Here is a 13325-nt window from a genome sequence, read left to right as displayed (position 1 = left end):
ATTACCAGTGAGAAATCTGAGGTTAAACAAACTGACCTGATGGCTAGTGTGCAGCTGAGCTAGGATTCACACCCAGGTATGTCTGAGTCCCCAAACCTGATCTATAAGGATGACCCACAAATGGTTTCAACAATCACACATATAACTTCTTTCCAACCTGAACCCAACAAGAACTAAGCTACTTTATTCAAGTTTTTATAATGCTGCTCAAAAGCCAGAGCCACTGGAATTGGAATACCTCAAAATGTGATTAAATGCAATAGATTAGTTCATTTATTTTACTTTTCTCAAAGCAATTTTGTATTCTTGTCAATGGATAGCACAGCTAGTCAAAGGATAAATCATTTTCTTGCTACACTTGATGCACTGAACTCCGTCAAAATGCAACCCATGACTCAGACATTTATTTATTTATTATATATTTTTAGACTAATGGGAACTGCATGAATTCTTTCTTGGTCTTCCAAGAGCAAATGCCTTTTATGCTTGATCCGGAAAGAATCAAGTTTCAGAATGCTAAATTACTAATTTACCTAACCGAATGCCTTTAACCCTCTATCTACAGCTCTCTGCAGACAGTCGCTTTAAAACCACTTTTCCCAAGTTCATTTCGTTAAGTGGTATAACCGGATGAAAGCTGCAGACAGAGGTAAATAAAACCACTCATAGTATCGAGGGCCGTAATGTCATGGTAAAGTTTACCATTTTTTTTTTTTAATATCTCTCCTTTAAAAATATTTTCATTCAGGACTAAAACACAGGAAGTGTATAAAATGTACTAACCTTAAATTCACAGCTTCATGGATCCTTAGAATATGAATTTACTTGTGTAACTAGCACAGGGATCAAGATATAAAACATTTCCCGCACCCAGAAGGTTCCCTCATGCTCCTTCCTCACTGATAACTTCTCCTACACTCTCCTAAACACTTGCCCAGAGAAGTCATTATTTTGACTTTTGTCACCATCAGTAGTTTGGTCTGTTTTTAAATTTGATATAAATCAGATCATATAGTAAGTACTCTTTTGTGTGGGCTTCTTTTGCTTCACAGACTGCTTGTGACAGCATTTAATTTTACCAGCAATCTGCTAAGTTACTTAAAAAAAATTGAGTTGTAGTGGACTAACACATCAAACCAGTCCCAAGGAACCATATTTATAAGTCAAAATAATAATTCTGTTGCAGACAGGAAGCAGCAAAAAGTGCTTCTCAAGGAATGTCATTTAGCAGTTTCAATTTGGTATCTTATACTTGGTCACAAAACATTTCAAATTCTCAGGATTTGATAAGTTATATAGCCAGTCAGTTTATGACACCTTAAGGGTGTCTTTATTTAAATGGATTCCTTCTTAAAGTGAAATTTTATTCCTTAATTTCTTTAGAATATAAGTACTTAATCATGTAGAAATACTGTGCATTTAAAACTTCATTTGAAGCAATAACATTCTTACTTTATGGCCAAATTTTGCATCTCTATTCTTACTTAAGCATTGGAGGGAAAGTAGTGAATAAATGACATGCTCCTGAAACAAAAGATTGAAATAAACTCCCCTCTAAAAATGAGTCAGAAACAACAGCATTCCTAGAACTGGTATTTTTTAGAGAGATGTTTGATACAACATGTATTTTGTAGCAAGACACTCTCTTATTTTGGGTCTGGAGGCCATGGAAGACATAATGAGAAGCTCACTGATTTGTCCAAGGTCACAATCACCATCTGCAGTTCTTGGTGGAGTTTCTCTCCTTGGGGAAGACCGCAGCTGTCCACAGTCCTGAGGGTCTGGGAGCCGCAGTCAGAAGGGGGACGTGTGTCAAGTCTCCCTGTGGCCTCCCGAAGTGAGCCGCAGTGCCAGCAGCATTAGCAGGCACTTCAGTGGTTAACAGTAAATACTTTGGCAAATACTTCATACGTTTCTTATCAAATTTCAGAGCAAGAAACGAGTTATAATTAGTAAATAAAAAACAACAACATACTATTCTATTTGCCACCTAGCCTGGGCACTGAATATTGTTCTGCTTTTGTTGCACTGCTTTTGATTAGAAAAAAAAATTTTTTTTTTAATGTTAATCAGGTTTAAAATAAGTTGTTAAAATGCTTAAAAAGCTTTAGAGATTAATCTGAAAAACAAAGCCTAACTAAACAAATAATTTGTATTTCTAATGTGAGTTTAAAAAAAGAATTGCTCACTTGTAGGTTGCTTCGCTTCTGCAAAGCACAGGCAAGTAAGTACGTGATTTCCTAAAGTATGTGCACACAGGCCACTGAATTATGTAAATAAATATAAAAATATGAAAACTTTTATAGCTTTAAACCCTTGAGAGGACTTAACCAGAGGTCAAATTAGAGATACTCTATTAGAAGAGGTAAACTTTTTCTCCTTAATGGTCCAGAAAAGCATGAGCTTTGTCTGCTATAAAATCATAAAATTCAAGAAGCTGCAGCTATAACTTTATGAACATTAAGAGCAAAATGAAGGGAACACACTTGTTTAAATATTTCCCAGCATTGTTACTGCAGCAACTGTGAGCAGAGCATGACGCTGAATGACGGCCATCGGCTCCTCCCCACCACAGACAAGGCACCGTCATACATACTCGGCTCAGAGAGGCGTCAATCAGTGGAGACGGTATGCAAATAAATGTATGTTGAATCTATTTATTCAAATCCACTGTAAAGTAGATAGAATGGTGTTTGGGCAAGAGAATACGAACGGTTCAGAAGAGAGCTATCAGGCGTATCGAGAAAACACCATTAAGAACACATTCCTGCTGATGGTGGGTCAGTAGGACATCTCATATACAAGGGAGAAAATACTTGATCGCTAAGCTTTCACGCAAATTAAGCCAGTGTATTCTGGGCACCTTCCAAAACTGTCCTGGAATTCTCTCTGTTGGAATTCCCTCCACCTTTTGGTTCACTAGCAGAGGAGATAAAGCAGCAGAAAGGCTTGGGGTCTGTTCTGCTGTGCGGCTCTCAGCGGGGCATGCGGGGCCGGGTTCTGAGATTCTCAAGCATTCCCATCTGCATTCCCACCACCTCCTTCTTTTAAAGAAACAACACAAGCTTCCTGCCTTCCTTATAAAGAGCTAGTTTGTCTTGAAGGTATCTTCTAGACAAAAATCATTTAAATTCCTTTACTCTTTCCCCTTTCATAGCTGTCTAGCATAGTAATTATGGCAGCGCACATTTATTTCATGTTAAAAAAAAAAAAGCCTGCTGCAAAGATGATCTCTCTAGAAAGCTACCCAGGAGTTCTGCAAACCCACATGATACAGAAAGAGCAGAAAGGAAACAGATAAGACACAAATAACATTTGCGATCTGAATACTTCCTCCCAGAAGTGGAAAGTAAAACTGCTAACGGCTTAGTAGCAAAGTTTTCAGGGGTGGACAGGTACACCAGTGCAGTGTAAGAGTCCCGGAATGGGCACTGGGTCTCCAGGGTTTTTTCACTCCAATACCAGCTAGCACTGGGATGCAGGTTCTAGAATCCTCACTCATATTCTAGCAAGTTCAACAATGTCACTGATTTCCAAAGTCTTCCTCCCCATATGGCGTTAAAGGTCTGTCACCCACAGACAGGTGACAATGGATGGATGTATCTGCATCTACATTTATCTCCACATGTGAGGATGTGTTTGCATTAATAAATATACATGTTCATGAATATATAATGTTTCAAAGGTTCTGCCTGCCATAGAAAGACACTGAAATACTGACTCACTTCACTTTTTTCTTGGTGCATCATAATTTTCAAAGGCAAGAGTGTTTTAGAATCATTGAAAAACAAATCCCTAGTATGTGTGTGCTCGGTCAGTCAGTCACGTGTAACTCTTTGGGACCCCATGTACTGAAGCACTCCAGGATTTCCCGTCTTTCAATATCTCCCAGAGTTTGCTCAAACTCACGTCCATTCAGTTAATGAGGTCATCCAACCATCTCATCCTCTGTCATCCCCTTCTCCTGCCCTCAATCTTTCCTAGCATCTCCTAGCATCAGGGTCTTTTCCAATGAGTCAGCTCTTCCCATTGGTGACCAAAGTCATTGGAGCTTCAGCATCAGTCCTTCCAATGCGTATTTAGGGTTGATTTCCTTTAGGATTAACTGATTTGATCTCCTTGCAGTCCAAGGGATTCTCAGGAGTCTTCTCCAACACCACAGTTTCAAAACATCAATTCTTCTGCGCTCAGCTTTCTTTATGGTCCAACTCTCACATCTGTACGTGACTACTGGAAAAACCATAGCTTTTACTAGATGGACCTCTGTCAGCAAAGTGATGTCTCTGCTTTTTAATACACTGTCCAGGTGTTTTTCATAGCTCTTCTTTCAAGGAGCAAGTGTCAGCTTCATGGCTGCCACTGTCCCCAGTGATTCAGGAGCCCAAGAAAATAACATCTGTCACTGTTTCCACTTTCTCCCCTTCTATTTGCCATGAAGTAATGGGACCAGATGCTATGATCTTAGTTTTGTGAATGTTGAGCTTTAAGCCAACGAGAGTTTTTTCACTCTCCTCTTTCATCCTCATCAAGTTCCTCTTCAGTTTCTGCCATTACAGTGGTATCATCAAATCTCTTTCCCAGAGCTGAATTTCAGTGAATTTCCATTGTAATAATCAACAATTCCTTTTACAAAGGAGAGAATAGTTGTATGTTCTCTTTGTATCTCTGTAGGAAGCATCACTTGAATCTCCCAGGCTGAGAACAAAAAAGCCCAGGAACCAGAAACCAGACCAAAGCTGGCAGGAGTCAGCAGGCTGTCTTGTGTGTGGTCGAGCACTTGTTGAGGTCAGAGCGAAGTTCCCTGACTGCTCGGGCCTGTCGAGCTCCTGCTCGATCTTCGGCACGTGGTGATCATGGCCTCGGTTTGGTCTCTGGCCCCAGACTTGTTAGCAACACTGCCCTTTTCGAAGGGCTGCTTCCACGACAGCTGTTTCCTCGGCAGCATCACCAAACCGCAGAAGTCAGGGCTGCAACCCCACAATCCCACACGACCTGGGTGTCAAGCCCCTTACCTGTGTCACAGCAGAGCTGGGTCCACAGGCCTTGGGGAGGCACGCTGAGTGCTCCTCCCAGGGTTTCTGCTCTGTGAGTGAGGCCTGGGGGTGCCCCTACTACCAGGGACCACTCTGGAGGCCTTGGCTGGTCCTCTGGGCCCCCCTTGTCCAGGCAGTCCCCCAGGGAGCGGTCAGTGGGAGTTAGTCCCACAGACCCAGCTTCCTGCCCGACCTCCAGTGCATCTTCGGGGCCCCTGCAGCGCAGCCTGCAGCAGGATGGGAGTCCTTAATCCAGGCGGAAAGGTCTGAAATGCATTTCCTGGGGCCCCTCAGAAGGGCCTGGGGGGCTTCTCACCAGGGGCTGCTGTGGTGTTCGAGGGAGTCCACGTGTGTGAACCAGCTTACTCTGTCTGGCTTCCCTGGCCTGTACCCCCAGATGGCTCCCTGAGGCCTCTTCCTAAGGAAACTTCCTGCCAGTGTGCTTGTCTTGGGCTCTGCTTTGGGGGAACTCAAGCCAAGGCAGCTTGAGAATCAAAGCTCATTAAATATATGCATAGATGTATGCGTGTGAGTGAGAAAGCATTTTGTAGTTGTTACTGCTGTGACTATTCTTGCTGTTTATAAGTGTACACATGACCTTACAGGATCTGCTACATATTATTTGCTCCGTGACAAACAAGTATCTGCAAGGTGCTGTGAGCCAGGGCTCTTGCAGATATTTGGGTAAATATGTACGTACCTTCAAAGTCCTCTTAACAGCTTCATCTTGTGTAAAACGTGACCCCTTTTCCCATATGAAATGTCCAAACGAATTTATGTTGTTATACCAACCTCATTATATATATATATATATATGCTTGCATATATTTAAAAAAGGGATGCTATTGATGAAAAACTGCCTTTCTATCGGTAGGAAATGATTGGAACATTCTGAAGGGAAAAATACATTTTCTCCTTAGAATTTGGACTGATGGTAAGGGTAACACAGAAGAGGCAAAGAGATAGTATATCTAAGCTAAACGACGAAAAGGAACACAAAGTGACACCCACAATAAAAGCAAAGAACCCAGATACACTGGGGCACTCAGAGGATTACAGCTTTATCTGTCCCAGGAGGAGGGGGACAAGCTGTGCACCTCAGTTCAGCAGCAGCTGGTGCCTGTGGCTCTGCTCCTTACCGTGTCTTGCAGTTTACAGGCAGCACCAAGCACACTTTTAGTCTCTTTATGCTAGTGAAAATAGGAACAGGGTTATCTGAAAACACAGGGTCAGGTTAACAGAATGTCACTCATAAATGACAAACAGAAAAAAGTGGAAAATAGGCCAGAACAAATGAGTTATAGGTAGGAAGTGCCCGAATGATCCTCCGTGGCGTGGGTCCACATGGTTATTCTGGTGGCTGCGAGCAGGTTTGTTTATCAACCACCCAGAAGGCCTGTGCTGCAGGACCCTGCCTCCCTGATGTCCAGTCTGCCGGAACCCGAGGAGGGCAGAGAGGGAGACTTCTGGAGCTGACGGAAGGCAAGTGGCTTTGATGTGGGCTCTTCTGGGAGACATGGATTCAAGTGCGGCATTGATACGAAGAAGACTCGAAAAGACTCCCCAGCTCACGGGGCATTTGAACATTGTCTCTGAAGGGTGTCCCTGCAAGGTTTGAGGCGACAAAGGTTTGACTGAGACCTACATCCCCCAGCCTCTCCCCTTTATTTGAACATTGTCTCTGAAAGGTGTCCCTGCAAGGTTTGAGGCGACAAAGGTTTGACTGAGACCTACATCCCCCAGCCTCTCCCCTTTACCCTCTGCTGAGGACACAACTGCTTGGCCAGTAAGATCTCCAGATACACAAGGCAAAATAAAACAAGCCTTATAAGGAGGGAAAGGAAAGCCCAGCTTTGCCACTTCTCTGTCTGAAGACCTTGAAAGATGTTTTGGTTTCCTCATGACAGGGAACCAAGAACATTAGGTCAGAAGCCTTCCAAACAGAATACCCCTGGATTTAATAATCTTGCATTCAAGTTTTCAAACTAATTATAGGAGTAAATGTTCTGCTCATTGTCACTAGGGTGTATGACTGGAGAGTGATTACAGGATTTCTGTATCCCAAGCAAACAAGAATGCAGACCTGTAGTGTGAGGAGATTTAAACAGCAATGAGACAGAAATGAAATGTTTTCAACATCAAATCACAACATGCAAGCGTGTGGGGCTCTTTGAAGAGAGCGTGCAGTGGTGCAGGGGCTGACTGCAGGAAGGGAAAGGCCTTCTGCAAAGATGACATAGGTCGGAAGGATGAAGGAGGTGAGAGGGATGAAGCAGCCTCCGTGTCTGGTGCCTCTACGAGGCAGGTGTGCGCAGGGAGTGAAGCGCGGAGACTACGGAGCACAGGTCAGGAAGGGTGTGTGCTGCACATCAGCTCACAGGCCCAGGTGCCACAGAGCGCTGGAGCTTCGGGGGGGAAGGAGCCTGCAGTAAGCGCTGACTCTCAGATCGTGGGGCCAGAATCAGGGGTTGCACGGCAATCTAGAAGACAGAGGAGGGCACACCTTGGGTGGGAAGAAGGCATCAAGTCAGAGGGATTCCCAAGGGAGGAAAATCATCCTTTTGGATGGGAAAGAGAGAACAGCTAAAATATCTTGTTTCTAAGTTGAAGCGCTACAGAATAAAATGTTTCCAAGAAAACCTCCAGTTGTTTGTTAATTGCCTACGGAGATTAGGTCATCCAGATGGGCAAAACCTAATGAACTAGAAGGCATCAGCAGGACATGGAGTTGTGTTTAAATAGAAGTGATCAGACGTCCCGTGGCTCAGTGGGAAAGAATCTACCTGCCAGTGCAGGTGACACGGGTTCAATCCCTAGTCCAGGAAGATCCCACATGCCACGAAGCAACTAAGCCCCTGTGCTACAACCGCTGACCCCACGCGCCACAACCACTGAAGCCTGTGCCCCTAGAGCCTGCGCTCCACAGCAAGAGAAGCCACCGCGATGAGAAGCCCTTGCACCACAGCTCGAGTCATTCCCACTTGCCGCAACTAGAGAGAGCCTGCACAAAGCAATGGAGACCCAGTGCAGCCACAAGTAAATAAATTTAAAAAACAGAAGTGATGACCAACATCAAAATCTCAAAGTTAGGGATGGGCTTTGTACACTATCCATGCATTCTTTTCCCCAGCCAATTTCAAGATTACTTTCCTTTTGGTGCAAAAAAATAAATAAATAAAAAAATGATGATAATCTTGGTGAGAAGGAAGACAGCCAGGAAAACATTTTGGTGTGTAATCAATCTGCCAGAGTTGCTTTGAAAATGGGCTTATTTTTCCTGTCAAATCTGATCTTTCCAAATGTTGGGGGAGCAATGAAAAACCTCTGGACATATTTCACATTAAAACAATACATATATGTCTATGTTTTGCTAAAATATTTTCCGCTGGCTGCTTGAATTTCGATGTGTTGCCAACTTTTAAAAGATGGTGTTTGGAGTGCAACTCTTTTGCAAATAAAAAATAATATCAAGCAAAAAAATCTACACAACTTATAATCACAGCAATAGCCTTACAATGTTAATTCGAGTGTGGGTAATCCATGTGAATCCGAAGGAAAGAGAAACAGCTCAAGGACCCATACTTGGAAGCGTGTTTGGACCACCGATTAAAATGAGGACATGATGAACGTCCACGCAGTCCTTTCTAGCTTGTAATGGGAACCTTTCCGAGGCACTTGGACCCACAAATCAAAACTGCTGCCTAATAATGTTCAGACATGAGGGCAATGTCAAACATCCCTGCAAAATATGAGTGCATGAAGCCACCCATGTGAAGCGAGAAAGAACCCTGTCCCTCCCTCGGGAGGCTCAAGTGTCTTGAAACTGTTTTGATAAGAGCAGCTGAGCGCACACGGCGAGAGCGGGAAGCGCTGCAGCGCGCTGCCAATGGGAGGAGAGATCTCATCTGTCCCATGTTCTTTCTCGTACTAAGACTTCCTTATCTTTGAGTGAAATTTCACCGGGCCAATTTCAGTACTTCTGGGTTTCAGTCGAAGGCAATTAAACAGAGGGGATACTAAAAAGAAAGATGCACTGGGGCAATAAACTAGAAAATAATTAATCCGTCAACCTCAAGAAATGGGAATTTTTAAAACACAGGTGTCGGCGTGGATCAACCAAACTGCTTCATTCCTAGATCTGGTCTTATGCTGATTTAGGGAAAGGCTTCATTAAATGGGAAATTTTCACACTGTATAATGAATGTTCAGAGTCTTTCTCGCTAAAAATTACTACTAGTGTTTGGAGTGAAAAAGATTCTTTTGTCATGATGCTCTCAGGAGATAAAAATCATCAGTGGTAATCTTCACATCTAGGCTTTTCTGTGAGTAAAAATGATCCCTTCAGCTTCCTTAACTACATGGTAGGTGGTCTCCCTCTCTTTTTTAAGGCCCTGAGAATCTTGGACATTGAAAGGCAGGCTCACATCAGTTTTGGAACACACCACTTTGGCTGTTAAAAGGCAGAAAGTGGGGTGGGGCCTCTGGGTTGAACTACCAGTCTGCTCCAGAGCCCAGAAGTGCCCATGTGAGTGAGACTGGGTCCGTGGGTCTGTGGAAAGAGGTGAGTACAGTAGCTGAGACATGGGAGCAACCAATAAGCGTCAGCTAGACTTTAGTTATTAGAGCTACTGTGGTTGTTACTGTTGCTCTTGCTTTTGTTCTGGGGAGTAACTATATGCTTTTAAAATTTAAATTAAAAAAATTTTTTTTACAATGTTGTGTTGGTTTCCTCCATACAACAGTGCAAATCAGTCACGATTGTACCTACATCTCCTCCCTCCACTGCCCCGTTTGACCCCTGCAGTCATCACAGAGCCAGACTGGGCTCCCTGTCCGGCAACTTCTCAGTAGCTACGTTTTACACTTGACAGTGCAGGTGTGCTGATGCTACTTTCTCCATTCGTCCCACTCTCTCTCCCCTCAGTGTGTCCACAAGTCCATTTTCTACATCTGCGTCTCTATTCCTTCCCTGCAAATAGGTTCACCAATAACATTTTTCTAGATTCCATATATATATATATGTATGTATTAATATACTGTATTTATCTTTCTGACTTCCTTTACTATGTATAATAGGCTCTGGGTTCATTCACCTCATTAGAACTGACTGAAATTCTTTCTCTTTAATGGCTGGGAAATATTCCATTAAATATATGTACAACTGTCATATTGCCCTTTTCTCTTATAACGTTAATTTGACCGTGTCAAGTGTGAAAGCACAAAACTTGTTGAGAATCAGGACACAAAAAAAATCTAAGAATATTCCTGTTTTTCTCTTCTCTCAAAGATTTCAATTAGTTAGCAACTGGGTCAGTATCATATAGAATTTTACAGTTGCATATGTTATATACATAAAAATAAACGATATACATATACACTATATATATACTATCTATATACACACATGTGTAGACCTGTAATTTCCCCTCTAACATACACTGATATGTATACTTTTACACATGAGATGTGCACACCTCATACCTAGACTTTGTCATCTTAGAAAAGCGGAAAAATAGTGACTTAAAAAACATTTATTCCTATTGTTTTTAAGCTTACAGAAAAATATGGCCATAAAGTGAAGAAATTTTATTTTTAAAAATTTAGGTCTTTTATGTCTTTTGAAGTTCTTGAGTCTAATTTTAGATTGCAACTTGACTTTCAAATATCGAGTTGTAAACAAGCCTCTCGTGTCTCTTGTTGACTGTAACCATGTTGGACTCGTTAGTTCTAGAGTCAGGGTGGGTGACGACTAAGGGTCCATTTTCCCCTTCTAGTTACGTGATTTAGAACGACAGGAGATAGAACTGCTTCTATTTAGCTCTTAACTACGAAACCAATGAGAAGATTAAGACTTATTTCTACTAGTTTGTAAATTACTACTTCAGCATATGGACTTAAACCAAACTCCAGCTTGAGTGTATCTTTAATAGTTCCAAACTTCCCAGAATATGTCTTTCTAAATATTATCTTTGTTGGGTGTTAAGAGTAACTAAGACAACCCTTCTGGATGATTTACATAGCTTTAACTTTAACCTCAAAAATTCCACTATTCCCATGGTAGTGGAGGAAGCAGGGGGAATGAGAGGCAGGCAGAAAGAGAGGAGAGGAGAGAGAGACAGAGGGAGAGGGGAGGAGAAATTACAAACTTTTATCCATGAGTTATTTTAGATCATGTATTTAAATTGTAAAATTTAAAAGTGGGGGGAGGAAAAAGGCAAGAATAAACTAAGAAAGACTATAGACCTTTTGGCACAATGCCTTTAAAAATATAGCTTAATTAATCCTTGAAACATTCCTCTTGACCAAACTGAAACCCTGTTATATATATGAGGACTCTGTGGTTCCCCCAAAGCCGAGCGGCTTACCTAGAGTTCACAGAAAATGGAGGAACAGTTGTGCACAGCCTGGAGCCCACAGACTCCTCACACACACCTGGCTGGTCTGCATTTGTATTTAACTGTGCATTTTAACTGCCAAAGACATAGGCATCTATACCATGGCAGTGAATGAGCTTCCCGATGCTCTTGCACACAAGCGAATGTTAAAATGAGCTGGCCCACCCATGGTCCACAGCAACTCAAGGCAGAAGAACCATCCTGACAGTCACGCGAGATGAACAGACGAGCATATGATTAAGTCTGCCTGATCGGGAAAATGACGAAACCATGAAAAACCACAGAGAAACTTAACAGGTCTAATGTGTGATGAACTCAGTAAGAGGGAAGTTGGTGGGGACAGTGGTCTTTATGGAGTGTGGTCCTGAGTTAGCCGGAAAACCCACAGGTGTGTCCTTCCTTGTGCTCTAGCTTAAGCGTCTTCTAAAGCTTGTATTTCAAGAAACCACCGTCCAGAACATGCTAGAAACAGTGATGCTTCCTTATACCAAATTTTCATTTTCTGTGTCACAGGAATGCAACACACTGAAGCACACTGGCAGGCCACCTGCCCACCTCTGAGCTGTGGTTTCACCACCTCCTGTGCTGCTGTGCATAGACTTCCAGGGCTGCCTAAATGGTCGCCCACACATGCTGTTACTGAGCTGCTGGGTTTTGAGTGAATAGAAAATCACACTGGTTTTTATTGCTAGTGATGAAAAAAAAAGCAAGAAATCCCCATATCAGAGCAAAGTACACGTCGTCCAAGAGATGTTTTAAAAGGCAGGGAAACGAATTAGGAATACAATGTCTGATCGTTTGACTGATGACTGTCTTTCTGACGCTTGCTCTTTTCTAGCTTGAGAATTACATCCAGGACAACATGAAGAAAGAGATGGTGGAGATACAACAGAATGCAGTGCAGAACCAGACCGCTGTGATGATAGAAATAGGGACCAACCTGCTCAATCAAACCGCAGAGCAGACCCGGAAGTTAACCGATGTTGAAGCCCAAGTAAGTAGGGAAACAGGGAACACAGAGTGGCCCAGACTGACAGACAACTAGCACAAAATCGTTACCTAGTGACAGGAGGGAGAGGCAGGGAAAGCTCCAGAAAAGCAGAAGAAAGGATGACTTGATAAGAAGTTAATAATTTGTGTCTAGATAGAAATTAAAATCAGGAAATATATATTTTTAATACTGACATTAAATTACATTTATTCTACTGAGGACATTCAGACCAGTTTCACATTATTCAGACTTGCTATAAGATAAGTGCTCCCTTGTCTTATTGGTGTTTTCTGGACTCTAGACGAACTTTTCAGTTCTGAGCCCTTGACATTTTTGTGTACTTGAGGCATGAAGAGCAGGGGCAGAGTGCTACAACCTTTGTTCTTAACCGTAACTCTTGAGTTAAGGTGAAACCTAAGTCTCATAGAACTGCCAAAACAATCTGTGGTGTGAGTTTATACATTTTGTGGTGTGAGTTTATAGAGAAAGAAGCAAAGGGAAGAGAAAGAAGCAAAGGGAAGAGAAAGAAGCAAAGGGAAGAGTAGGAAGCAGCAGCTGAGGCACAGAGATGGCTTAGCTTTCAGCCCAAAGACCTGAGCTCCATGACTAACCTGATGAATGAATTAGAGCGAGGCATCAGCTTTCCGCAGGCCTCTGAGGTGGTGACTCCGAACAGGAGAGCTGGCCAGTTCCCTGTGAGCTTTAAGGTTCTATGAGCTGTCAATTAATGGTAGGAAAGAAGAATATGAACTACAAAAATATCAGAATAACAGCAAAACAATAGAATGACGTTTGTCTGGAGCCATGCTGGATGGCCCGCCAGAGGTGACCCAATAGAAAGAGTCCCGGTGGGCAAACAGTGCTGTTGGGGGACCTATGGAGAAGCTCCAAGTTCAAGATTCACCA

General features: G+C 42.6%; 2 protein-coding genes across 9 annotated transcripts in view; one reads left to right on the top strand and one right to left on the bottom strand.

Annotated features, from left to right (window-relative positions):
• Window positions 1–13325, bottom strand: part of MCPH1 (microcephalin 1) — a 231750-nt gene that overhangs the window by 91907 nt on the left and 126518 nt on the right. The gene's annotated exons all lie outside the window — the stretch shown is intronic.
• Window positions 1–13325, top strand: part of ANGPT2 (angiopoietin 2) — a 58087-nt gene that overhangs the window by 18247 nt on the left and 26515 nt on the right. The window contains exon 2 of the mRNA XM_027530121.1: window positions 12267–12422. Coding sequence (XP_027385922.1) covers window positions 12267–12422 — 156 coding nt within the window. The remainder of the gene's footprint in view (window positions 1–12266; window positions 12423–13325) is intronic.

The sequence above is a fragment of the Bos indicus x Bos taurus genome, chromosome 27 (assembly GCF_003369695.1).
Source record: "Bos indicus x Bos taurus breed Angus x Brahman F1 hybrid chromosome 27, Bos_hybrid_MaternalHap_v2.0, whole genome shotgun sequence".
Classification (NCBI taxonomy): Eukaryota; Metazoa; Chordata; class Mammalia; order Artiodactyla; family Bovidae; genus Bos; species Bos indicus x Bos taurus.
This window is presented reverse-complemented; position numbering and strand designations above follow the sequence as displayed.